General features: G+C 53.0%; 1 protein-coding gene across 1 annotated transcript in view; it reads left to right on the top strand.

The window, feature by feature from the left end:
- Nucleotides 1–9,740: 9,740 nt before the first annotated feature.
- PODXL2 (podocalyxin like 2) overlaps nucleotides 9,741–12,743 on the top strand; it is a 31,591-nt gene continuing 28,588 nt past the window's right edge. The window contains exon 1 of the mRNA XM_086755922.1: nucleotides 9,741–9,872. Within this exon, the coding sequence (XP_086612048.1) occupies nucleotides 9,821–9,872 (52 nt within the window). The 5' untranslated portion in view covers nucleotides 9,741–9,820. The remainder of the gene's footprint in view (nucleotides 9,873–12,743) is intronic.

The following is a 12,743-nucleotide window of genomic DNA, read 5'->3' as shown; positions in this document are numbered from 1 at the left end:
AATGCCAGTCTGAAGGCATGTTCCTGCTCTCACGGCCACTGAGCTTTTTGGGTTCCCTGGAGCAAGCTTTGGCTGTTGACAGCATCAGGTGTCTGGTCTGGACAGTGGTGCAGACAGAGGGTGAAAACAGATGCTGCTTTGAACAGGGACAGCCTAGCCAGGGGGCATGTTCCAACTCAACGTAGCAAGGATTTTACTGCAGGGCTCTGGAGACTGGCAAGCCAAGCCACACTCTCATGAAACGAGGAGTTGCTCCCCTGACAACCTTGAGTTTAACCGAGCTTGAGCACTTGCCTTCTCACTGCTGTGATTTGAACATCGCATGGCTCCTCTGACAACCTGGGGCAAAAGCAGGAGTCCTGGGGAGGTGAGGTTTGTCCACAACAGGCTGTGCCTGGGCTCAGATGAAAGATGACGGGGGAGCTCCTTGCAAAGCAGACAGGGCTTTGTGAAGCCAGGCAGTGTCCCTCATGGGGACATGTCCCTCTAGGGATCGCAGTTGTTGGCAAATGCTGGGTGAGACTGGCTTGGAAGATCATCTGGATTTGAAAAGGGCATGATGGGCCAGATCCTGATCCAGTTTAATTTGAACACGCAGTGTACACACTCCTGAGAGTACAGCATGGCTCTGCCTCTCACAAAAAGCTGTTTGACCTTATCCCAGCACGGAGCACACATATACGCATAAACATAATCATGCAAACGTGCCTGCAGATAACCAGCTCACACATCAGGGTATGTGATCCAAAATAAAAGGGGAGACAAGCCCTCTCCCCTTCCTGCAAGCTCTTTCCTACCTGCTGACAGGGTTTCCAGTCTTGACAGCTTCTGCCTTTATTGTGATCATAAACAAACACACTACATCTCCAAGTCCTGGGTTGTATCCAGTGTGCCAGCAGCTGTGTCGAGTCTGCTTGTCAAATGGCAGATGCCCCTGGGGCAGAGGAAGTTCTACCTTCAGTAATACATTTTTTTTTCCCGTCAAATTAAGGCCAGAGCCACATGGAAAAATTACCATATGCAGTATTTCTGGACCGGCAGTGTTTCACCTTCTTCCATGCCAGACCTTGGCTGGAACTCACTTTGTCCATCTCCCATGTGTTTACTAAAGAGCTGTCTGGAAACTGGTTGACAAGAACTTTCCCAGTGTAACTGTGCTCAAGATGTAGCAGTTGTGCTGAACATTGTCATCTTCCCATTGTAGAGGAGGCCAACCAGCTACAGTTCAACCAGGAGGGCCATTTCGGGAGCTTATGGCTCTGTCCTTGTTGACCTCGACTGCCCTGAATACCTGAATTCTGGCATGTGATCGCTGAGCTGTGAAGACAGTGTGGGAATACGTTTACGGAAGATGTGTATCCACAGATACAGGTGGGTGACTGCAGACAGCTACCCCGCATGTCATGCTGCAAGGAGGATGCACTCTGAACTTCCTAGTATTTTTCCATCTCCCAAAATACTTTTCCACTCAACAAGGCAGAGTCAAAATTGGATGAAGCTTCTGCTGTATTTTGCATCTATTATGCAGTTCTTGCTGCCATGACTGATTTAATGTCTCCATTATCATGGAGCACCGGGCTGCCAACAACTCCAGCCACCCAGCATGCTCCGCAGCCACAACTAAAATCTGTGAGGAGCCTGAGGGGCTGGTGAGCACTGCATCTTTAGAGCAAAAGCTCCTTGGAAGGGGGTTGTGCATCTTTCTGCTCATCTTGCAAGTCACTTCCCTCTAAGGGTGAGGTGAAGCTGTGGGGGGAACCCAGGGGAGATGCCAAGTTTCTTCTCTGGGTTATCTAGTGCTCAGGGAGATCTCAAAGTAAGTCCTGTGTAAAAGATGCCAAGGAGCTTCAGTCCCATCAAACCACATGTAAGTACGTATGTATGAGTGCCAGTAGTCCCCACAAGCCTGCACGTGGCTCTCCTCAGTCAACAGGCATCGGCCCTGTTCAGATACAGGCTGCTCCTTCTGCTCTGGGGTCACCCACATCCCAGCTTAGCCAGCTGTTAAGAAACCAGGAGGTTGTCTGAAGATAGTAGTGGGCTTTCCAGTTTAGCAAGGAAAAGTGTAACCCATAGATCACCTCTGAGTTCTTCTCAGTGAAGATACTTTGTTCAGTGTGGAGTAGAAACTCCCATCTGGACAGTTCCTCAAGTCACTGCAAGGAGGGAGACTTATGTTGTCAGGGCCCTGAGGGTACTAATAGGCTTTAATTGCCCTAACCAGGCTCACCTTGGGCCTCTACGCACACCCATGGCCCAGCTGCTCTACTTAAGCTCAGCCTGGAGCCTGCAGTGCCTGCCTGGGCTATGAGGTGGGAGTGCTGGTTTCTGGCTCCCTGTGCCTGGTCACAGTCCCTAGTGCTTTCTGCTGTGACCCATGGACTGCCTTCCTGACCTGATCTTAGTCCTTTTCTACTGCTATGGAGCTGCTGAGTGATCACTGGGTGATGTCTGATGATGGTTCCCATCAGCAGACCTTGACTCTGATTTTGTGGTTTAACATTGGACTGGCTTCATCACCATCAGTTTCTGAGTGTCTGGACTTCTGGCTGCTCTCCCTGAGCTGCTCTGCTTGTCTGCCTTGGGTACTGGGGGGCTCCTGTCCTGCCAACTGTTACTGTGCTCAGCTCTCTGATGTGTGCTCCTCAAATCCTGCGTAGCAAGGGCTTGACAGTCACTCATTTTGCTCAAGTCATACCTCTAAAACAGGCAGAGCTGAGACCAAACCTCCTGGCTCTGCTGGGCTTTAGCCTGCTTATCTTTCTTCCCTGGTAAAAAGCTTCAGAAGGTCTTATGCTTACCTGCCCTCATGACACCTACTTCTCTGCATTTCTGCAGGTTTTCCATCCCTTCCAGAAAGGCATTTGGTGTCTGCTTAGGATCTGAGTTGATGAGCTCATTGCAGAGATAAGGGGGTTCTCCAAGCTGTGCTGCACAGAAGCTCAGCGTAGATGATGCGAATAATCCCTGTGAGATGTCTTCCTTCCTGCGAGCTCGGTGGTCACCCCTCATGCAAGCGGAGGGCTGTGACCGTCCCTCTGTGTGCTGTGACCATCCCTCCAACAGAGCAGTGATGCTGGGTTGCGGTTCCTCTCGAGTGAGGAGCTCTGTCCCCTCGGCTACGAGGAAACCTGCTTGGGCTTTCGGCTGGAGAGCTGTCTGCGTCCTTGCCCCAGGTAGCTCTGTTAAAGGTTATTCTGGCCCCTTAATTAAATTCAGCAGAGCTCTCTTTTCCTCTGCCCTCCAGGAATCTGCTGAGGTTTGCTGTCAGAGGCTCCTGCAGGAGAATGGCACGGCTGCTAATGCAGCAGTCAACTCCGCTTTAGCGAGGAGAGAAATGCAGAGCGTCAGGGACGGGAGGCAGCAGGGCCACGGGAAAACTGGGAAAGCAAAGGACGACTTGTGCTTGCTCCTCTACTGTGCCTTACAGCAGTGGATGGGGAAGAAGCAGGGCTGGTAGCAGCCCCACATCCCGGGTGGGCAGCGAGCCCCCTCCCAAGGGGAGCAGGCTGATGCAGAGAGATGCAGAAAGGCTCAAAGGGATACAGAAAATCTTGCCCCTGCTCCTAGGCTCTAAATAGAGCAGATTCTGTTCCCTTCTAATTAAGCGTATCCTGGAAGGCATTAATTGCTCCAGGTCACTCCCCGTGAAGTGTTTATTAGACATCTTCCCCAGCAGGATTTTGGATGAGCGCAGAAACTGCGCGTTTTGCCCAGAGAACGGCTGCGTGCCTGGGCTACGCAAGACTAGAGCGGGTACCCGCCCCGGCTCGGTACAGTCCAAATGTTTCACAGTGTCCCAGCATTAGAAGGGCTAAGTCAGTAAATAAGCTTATATAAAGCTTGTCGGAGGCTCTGAAGTAAATTCACATACGCTGGAACAAGCTCAATCTTTCCTTGTGCTTACGGAGGGAGGGGCAGGGGATTCCCAAGCTTTCCTCTTACGGGGCATGAGATGCCGAAAGGCTGCACAGGTCCGTAGAAGATGGAGTTAAGTTGCCGGAGGTGGCACAAGCCTGTGTGTCACCCACCCTTTGTCCCAAAGAGCCAGCAAGCGAGGTAATGGGGCAGAGTCTGAGAGCAGGTTTTTTTCCTTCTGATGTAAGAATGGGCACAGGTCACCTTCTGCTCCCTGGACGATTGTCAGTGTGCAAAGGAAGAAGGGCTAAACCCGTTTCCTGGTGCTACTGGCATCTTGCATTTTCTGTCACTGCAGGGACCTAACATCTGACTGACTGTCTGCTTTGGTTATTGTTTACTTTCTTGCACAGCTGAGCAAGGGCAGTAGATCACTTTCACCTTTGTTGGTGAATTCAGTTTTGCCGTATTTAGGAAAATAAAATATCTCACCAGCATATTTCAAGTTAATTGGTTGTTTTTTTTTTTTTTTTTAACTGGAGTTTCAAAATAAATTACATTTTTGTTGAGATTAGACTTTGTGGTTAATTTATTTTTAATTAAATTAGGCACCAAATTCTTTCCCTTAGCTATCACCTCATTCCTCTACCTCGGTGGTATTTGTTTGTGAGTATCTTGGAACAAAGTGTGACCCTTAAATTGAAACTGGAAAGCTGGCAGAATTTCCTGAAGGCAAAAGCTGTTATGGTAACTTACAGGGGGAGACAGCAGGAGGATTTTCAGGTTTGCCAGCCTAAAATACAGACTTGCTTTCTGATTCTGCCTAACAGACATAACTGTGAAATTGAACAATTTTGGGGAAGAACAGAAAAGCACAGATAATGGTAATACCGAGGAAAATTTCTGAACAGCTTTGAAGCAGCTATGAAAAAGCATTTAGTGCAATTGCAAAGCCCCTTTTACCAGTGCTCTGAACATTGCTGGAGAATATACACCAGGTGGGGAGGCTGGAGGAGATCAAATGAGAAGTGAGAAGCCTTTGACTGTAAAGCTGTCAATACCGCAGAGGAGAGCCGAGCCAGCCGTACCTGTTCCAGGGAGTGCAGAATGAAGACGGGAGGGCTGTGCTGGGTTTAAGTTCACGCTGTTTTTAAAGAGAGCTGGCGTTGCTCATCTCTGCTGGCTGTTTTCTGCTCCGCTGGCAGCACTGACCTGGCTGATCAATGTTGCCACTAATTTTTAATTGTCTTGCCTAAGATGTATCTTCTCCTTTCATGCACCCCCTTCGTTGCTTGGTCTGAGATTGATGCATAATGTCAAAATAAATCCAGGCAGCACCCTGAGCCTCACAGAAAGTGTGCTCACTGCCATGCCTGTGTGGTTTCCTTCCCTCTGATTCGAGGCTGTGTCATACATGAGGGTGTTTTTGTGCTTGCTTTGATGTGATCGGGCTGCTTCAGACCCTGGATTCTGTTTCTGAGACTTGGGAGCTGGATGTGGCAGGGTCAGGAAATCTGAAAGGCTTTTAGTTACCCACTTGTAGTAAGCCACCTGCATGCTAAGACAGCCAAATTACCAGCAACAAAGTGAAAAATGACAAGAGCATTCATTAAATGCCATGCCTGGGATAGAATCTGAGTGCAGTGAAGTGTTTTTTATCTCATCTAAGGGGTAAGTGACAGCTCGGCAGTTCCTGCTGCATTTCCTGCCCCGCGGGGGCCGGGGGCTGCATTGATTCTGGGATAAAGAGGACTTTCAGAGCGCTGGAAGGACGTGCTCCGAAAGGGGCCAAAAGCGAGCACTTCAGTTCCAGCCTGCCCAGGGTAACGCGCTGGGTAACGGGTGCAGCCAGCCTGTTACCTGCCCTTCTCGCGCCTGGGGTAGCTGCTGCACGGGAGCAGATGAGGGAAGGAAGGAGCTGGCAAAAAGAGGCAGGGAACTGCGCAACGGGGTGACGTGCGCCAGTACTAGTCTGGCAGGAGCTGTAAAGGTCAGTATCGATAATACCGAGTGCCCTCCGTTGGCTGTGTCATTCACTAGAGGATTCAGAGCTTTTTGGCACGTGACAACTTTCTTTAGTTGTTGAAGAAAAACAGCAAGTTCATGCCAGAAAAAAAATACATCATTATTTTTTTCAGGAGATTCACTCTTCAACAACAACAACAAAAAAGTTAAATTCTTACATTAAAAAAAAAGAGACTCTGGATTATTTTTAATTAACACTTATTTGAGGAATAAGAATGTTTGAATTTAAAGTCCTGATCACCTTCAGACCTACGTCCCGTCATCTCAGCGATGTGCCATGTGGGAGACACAGACCAGTGGGCACCCAGTGCAAGCATTGCAAGCGCTAAAGGCACTTTGTGAGGCCATGACAGTGCAGCTCTTTCCTCACTCGGAGCTTGCGATGTTGGATTTTAGCATCTCCTGCCCTCCTAGAGTTGTGTGATATGAGAAAATTGTTTTGCAACCAAAGAAAAAGGCTCTTATCCTCTGCTGTTGAGGAAAGCTTGAAAACATCAGCTGAATGCCTAATGGGAAGGAACTGAGATGTTTTTGGATCCTTCAGCTTGGATCCGTACCACGTTTGCAGCCTTGTGATGCTTGGGGCTCGACCAGGTCTCTCGAATATTTGGCTGGGGCTGGCGCGGGGGTTGCACAGCTCCCCCGGGGTGGCACATGCCGGAGCCCTGCGAGAGGGCAGCGGGAAGGCTGCCGCTCATCCAGCCGGCCAGCGGGGCTGAGGCGCGGGGAGCTGGCGGGGGTTCCCTCTCAACTGCTGCGGCGTTACAGGACCTGTTGGGCCTTATTTCTTGGACACCTTTCTGACAAAAACCTTGCTTGAGTCATTTACCGTACTGCTGTGCTCTGAGGCCACTAAAGATGCGTTTAATTTGGAATTGGATGTAATTGGAGCAGTTAGTCTTGTTGCTGTAATAATGATTTTCGGCACGATATTCGGCATGTTGCTTTGCTGTGCTATCCACGAAACAGAGAACTGCTCCAAGAGCCACAAATCCAAGAACTGCTGCGCTAGAAAATCTTTTATTTTTTTTTCTTTTTTTTTACAGCCGGAACAGTTTTCCTAGAAGGGCACGAAGAAGGGGCAGGAGTTGAATCAGTACCACTGTGACAGTCTCGGGTACAGTGGTGGCACTCCGAGGAATGGTTTCCCCAGCAGGTGTTGGAGCAGCTGTCCCTGCTAGGGAAGAGGCTTCCACAGACCCAGCTGCGGAGAACGGATGCAGCCCTCCCAGCCCCAGGCTGCAGCCAGTGCCCAGGACTTCTCTGTGGTGCCAGGAGAAACGGCCCTCTGTCCCGCGGGAGATGTGCTCCCTTGGAGGAGCCATGCCGCCACGCCGCCACGTGGAGGGGTTACGGGAGGAAATGAGCGGGCTGCGCAGCATCAGAGAAGATCATAGAACTGTAGAATCTTTAAGGTTGGAAAAGACCTCCAAGATCATCAAGTCCAACCAACTGTGACGGCTGGACTTGAAAGATGAAGGAAGATAGACAGGATGTTCTTGGAGACAAAACAGGTCGAAGAGCTCTCAGCCACAGCTGAAGCAGAGAAGCAGGCAGTGTCCACCCCTTATATTAAGGTAAGTGCAATCTCTGGAGAAGATGAAGGATGGAAGCTTTTGACACCAAGAGGAAGGCTCCTGCTCCCCCTAAGGACTTACAGCTACAAAAGAAGGTCACCTCCCTCAAAATTTAAGAGGAGCCAGATGTGCTCCACCCAGGTATCTGATGGAGCAACAACACAGCAGGACATAAGCAATCCAGGAGGTTCCTGGACTGTATCGACAATCACTTCCTCCTCCAAGTGATAAAGAGGCCAACTAGAAGAGATGATCTGTGGGACCTCATACTCATCAACAATGAGGTGAGGAAAGTGAAGGTCAAAAGCAGCGTTGGCTGCGGTGACCATGAGATGGTGGAGTTCAGGATCCTGAGGGGAGGAAGGCAGGTAAAAAGAAAGCTCACAACCCTGTACTTCAGGAGAGTGGACTTTGGCCTCTTAAAACACCTTGGGGCTCTTCAAAGAGCGCCCACGGGTGCGGAGGGAGCTGGCAAGTGTCATTGCAAAGCCACTCTCAAAAATCTTTGATCGATCATTGCAACTGGGATAAGTGCCCTAAGACTGAAGGAAAGCAAATGTAACTCCTGTCTTTAAGAAAGTCAGGAAGGAGAACCCAGGGAACTACAAGGCCAGTCAGGCCCACCTCAGTCCCTGGGAAGGTGACGGAGCAGCTAATCCTGGAAAACATTTCCAGACACATGAACAACAAGAAAATCATCGGGAGTAGTCAGCATGGCTTCACCAAGGGGAAGCCATGCTTGACCAACTTGATAAACTTCTATGATTAAATGACTGGCTTGGTAGATGAGAGGAGAGCAGTGGGCACTGTCTACCTGGACTTCAGGAAGGCCTTTGGCACCATGTCCCATAACATCCTCATAGAGAAACTGTTGAAGTATGGGCTGTATGAGCAGTGAGGTGGATTGAAAACTGGCGGAATGGCTGGGCCTGGAGGGTGGTGGCACAAAGTCTAATTGGAGGCTAGTAACTTGTGGTGTACCTCAGGGGTCAATAGTGGGTCCAGTCCTGTTTAACATCTTCATTAATGGTCCAAATGATGGGGCTGTGTGTACCCTCAGCAAGTTTGCTGATGACAGAAAACTGGGAGGAATGGCTGATAAACCAGAGGATGAAGCTGCCATCCACAGGGACCCCGACAGGCTGGAGAAATGGGCTGACAGGAACCTCATGAAGTTTAACAAGACGTTCACAGTGCTGCACCGGGGGCGGAACAATCTCGTGCACCAATATATGCTGGGGGCCACCCAGCTGGAAAGCAGCTTGGCAGAAAAGGACCTGGAGGTTGTGGTGGACACCAGATCGAACGTGAGCCAATGATTAAGGGACTGGAGCATCTTACATATGAGAAAAGGTTGAGGGAGCTGGGACTGTTTTTTAGCCTGGAGAAGGCCTACGGGGGATCTTGTCAATGTACAGAAATACCTGACAGGAGGGTGCAAAAAAAGATGGAGCCAAGCTCTTTCCAGTGGTGCCCAGTGTTGGGACCAGAGGCAATGGGTCAGGAGGTTCCTCTGAACGTCAGGAAACACTTCTGTACTGTGAGGATGACCAAGTGCTGGCACAGGTGGAGCACCGAGAGGTTGTGGAGTCTCCAACCTTGGCCATACTCCAAAGCCATCTCGTTGTGGGCCTGGGCAATTGGCTCGAGCAGGGTGGTTGGACCAGGTGATCTCCAGAGGTGAGAAAATGCAGTTGCCCTGGGAAATAAGTTCTTCCAGGCTATGGAGCGAGGTGGTAGCTGAGGGGCAGGGGAGGCAGAGTGGCTCTGCAGCCCACGGGCAACTGAGGAAAGGTCAGAAGACGGAGGTTCAGGGTCTTGGGTCTGGGGACCGTTCCTGGCGGGGAAGGGTTTCGGCTGTTTCGGGAGCCACCTTCCCGCCGGGACTTTGCTCCCGGGCCCCGCGGAGGGGGCGTCGCGGGCGGGGTTGGGCGGCAGCCGTCTTCCCACCGCGGGGGCTGATCACCCACCGCCGGCGCACGCAGTCGCGCTGCCGGCACTCGTTGTGGGCGCCCGGGGCCGGCGGCGTGGCGGGGCCTTGCGGCCGGGGGGCGGCGGAGGCGGCGGCTCCGCAGACAGAAATTAGGTGCAAATCAGCGGCTGCGCCCTGCCTCTGCCTCTGCCGCTCCGTCTGCGCACCCGGCGGGCAGTTAGGGACCCCCCCCTCTCAACCCTCCCCGTCGCTTCCCCCGCCCCCGGAGCGGCGGGCAGCGGCGGCGGGAGGAGGCGGCGCCGGGCGGCGGGATGCAGTGCCGGGCCGGGCGGCGGGCGGGCGCGGCGGCGAGAGGCAGAGCCCGGCGGGCGGCGGGGCGGCCCCGCTCCCCGTGAAGAAGCGGCGCGGCAGGGCAGCGGCCGCCGCCATGCAGCCGTTGCACCGGGCCCCGGCGTTGCTGCTGCTGCTTCTGGGCGCCGGTGAGTGAAGGCGGCTGGCGGCGGTGGTGGGGCGGGGCGGGGCTCGCCGCAATCCCTATGGGCTGGGGCGGACCGGCCGCCGGGACCCCCCGCGGCGGGCACCGGGAGGGGCTGGGCAGCGGGTGGGTGTCGGTGCCCTCGAGCACCGGGACCCCCGGCGGGGCGCGGGTCTGGCCCCCTAACCGCGAGGACCCGCGATGGATGCAGTTCCCGGGACGCCGGGACCTCCGTGGGTGGCAGGTCCCCGTCACCCCCCACAGCAGTGTAGACCCCCGAGTACCGTGGTCGGTCCCCATCCCGCAGCCCAGATCCCCCGCGTGGGTACTGGGCACCGCGGCGGGAGGTGAGTCATCCCCCTCACTTCGGGCATGGAGTGACCGGTCTCTGCCCCAGGACCCCCGGAGGGTGGCAGGTTGCCCTCAGGGGGTGGCAGAGGACCCCTGGGCTCCCGGCGTGGGGGGGCCGGATCCACGTGGCTTTCACCCCACGGGGTCGGGGGCTCACCCGGGGTCTCCTGCCTCAGGGTCGGGGTGCACAGCGCTGGTCCCTGTGGGGACCCCGCACGCCGTGCCCAGCACCCCCAGCGCCCGTGGTGCGGGGAGCAAATGGACGTTGCCCTGGACGGGGCGTGCTGCCCGCTGCGACGCTTCACAGGGTAGACCCTGCTATACCCCCAAACCGCCTTCTCTTGTATCGATGGCTTCTTCTGGCGTCGTGGTGATTTTACTAACTCCCGTGAAACTGGCACAAAGGAAGGAGGAACCACAAATTGCTCCGCGTTCCCCCAAGAGCCTCCTCTTGAAATTTGGAGGAGAGGTAGGGTGCCAGGGAAAGGCAATTAAGTGCAGGAATAATTATATTTGGAATAGTTAGGAAGGCTTTGCTTCTATTTTTAAACAGTCTGGGGAAATTTCCCAGCAAAGCGATCCCCCCAAAGACTCGTGAGGCTGAGATTGCCTCTCCTGCCCCCATCCCTTTTGTACAGAAATCTGGTTAGTGTGGAACAGGAGTTCTGAACAGGGACATTGAAAGAGTGGAGGAGTCTTTGTCTTGAGTCATTCTGGCAGGGAGGGAAGGGCTGATTTCCCAACCAGTCGCTGTCTTCCAGCACGACTGAGCTGTGATATGGTGACATCCAGCCTCCTGATATGCATTTCTTTTATTACCCTGGTCTCCCAAAAATGTTCATAGGGGAACGTATCATCTATGGAGCTGCTCTGTCTGTGAGCTGTATGTACAGTCTTGCACCCCTGTTGTCTGCGACACCCTGAAGAAAAGAGATAAAGCCTTTTAGGTTTGCAAACAATAGTGAGCTTAAAGAGTAGGATGAATCACAAAACCTGTTGGTGTTTTGTGCCAACGCTCTGTAGCACAGAAGCCTTTCCAGAGCTGAGCAGGGAGCCAGTTTTGTGGCTTTGTCCAGGCAGGTTGTCCACATTGGGGAAAACCTTGGGCACGACTGGCGAAGGTCCTTTAGCTACATCTCAGCAGGAGACCTGCGTCCCCAAATTCTGACAGACCTGCTCCTCCACAGAGGAGGGCAAGGTGCATGGAGGGGAACTGCCATATTCCCAGCCCACTGGTCTGCTGGCACGTGTTGACCCCATCCTCGCCACTTGAGAGCTACATTTGCTCTGCAGAGGAGGGAGTTGGACCTCATGGTGGTTTTAAAATCTGGTGGCCAAAAGGACCACAGCTGATACTGCTGTGCTGAGGGGAGGGTGTGTTTCCTGTTCTGCTGAGGCTGCTGGAAACTTTCTAGTGTTGCTGTCCAGCTGGTGGAGGATTTGGGTCCTTGGCTTTCCCTGTGATCCTCTCTGCTGCCCTAGGAGGGAGAGGAGTAGGGATGGGAAGCAAGCAGCAGCTCTGAGGGACAGCTCAGTTCCTAATCTAGTGAAACTGGTAATCCTGGTGGGTTGTGGCAGCTCTAGGGGGCTGGACTCAGTTGGCCAGGCATCTCCAGATACCCAGGCTCCTGCCTAGGTGAGAGGTCAGAAGTGGAGATGCAAACTGCTGTGAATTTATAAATCAAGTCCTGTTGTGGTTAGTAGCTTTACTCAGCTGTTCCAGTCTGGAATAACTCAGTGCACTCCAGCCTTACTCCTCCAGCCCCGTGGGACAGGAATGGTTAAAACCTGAGAGAGAGCTGGAGAGACTGAGTGAGATTACTCCAAGCTGGGGGAAAGGCGTGCTTCCTGCACCGTGCCTCCCAGGGTCGGGAGCCTCCGCAGACCTGCAGGATGGGCTGAAATGGTTGGGGTCTCAGCAGACTGCTGGGCAGCACAGGTCCGCTGGCAGAGCATGGAAGCATCTCTCCAGGCTCTAGGGTATCTGAGCCCCTTTGCTTTTGTGAGTAGGAAAATTATGTGGTTAAAAGCAGAGGGAGAAGGGAGGGAGCTGGTCTCTTCTCGCTTGTTGTCTCCCTGGGTGCTCGTCTGCATGCGGGCTATTTAAGTTCTTTTTTTGTTCCTTCTGCCTGCTTAGAAGATTCCTTGTTAGCATTGTGTGAATGAGCCTGAGCTGAGGGAGTATAAATCAGGATGGATGAAAATTCCCTGTAGTCAGTTTTTCCTTGGCCTCTTCAGTGCCATAAGGAAATGTTCATTTAATTATAGGCATCAGGGGTAGAAATAACTACATTAAACCCTCAAGGGGAAGCTGCCGGCGACGAGCTGCAGATCAGAGTGCACAAAAGTTTCTTCCACTCGCTTAGCGTGGGAAGAAGCTCCAGCATTTTGTGGGTACCTGAGTGAGCAGCAGCAGCGGCAGCCCTGCTGCAGTGCTGGGGGAGAGGGGCTGCAGGGAAGGTGCATCGCAGCTCGCAGCTTCCAGTTCTCGCTGGCTATTGAAACACGTAATCCCAAAAGAATG

This window comes from Chlamydotis macqueenii, chromosome 10 (genome assembly GCF_036417535.1).
Source record: "Chlamydotis macqueenii isolate bChlMac1 chromosome 10, bChlMac1.mat, whole genome shotgun sequence".
NCBI lineage: Eukaryota > Metazoa > Chordata > Aves > Otidiformes > Otididae > Chlamydotis > Chlamydotis macqueenii.
Note: the sequence above shows the minus strand (reverse complement) of the source record. Positions and strands in the feature narration are given on the sequence as shown.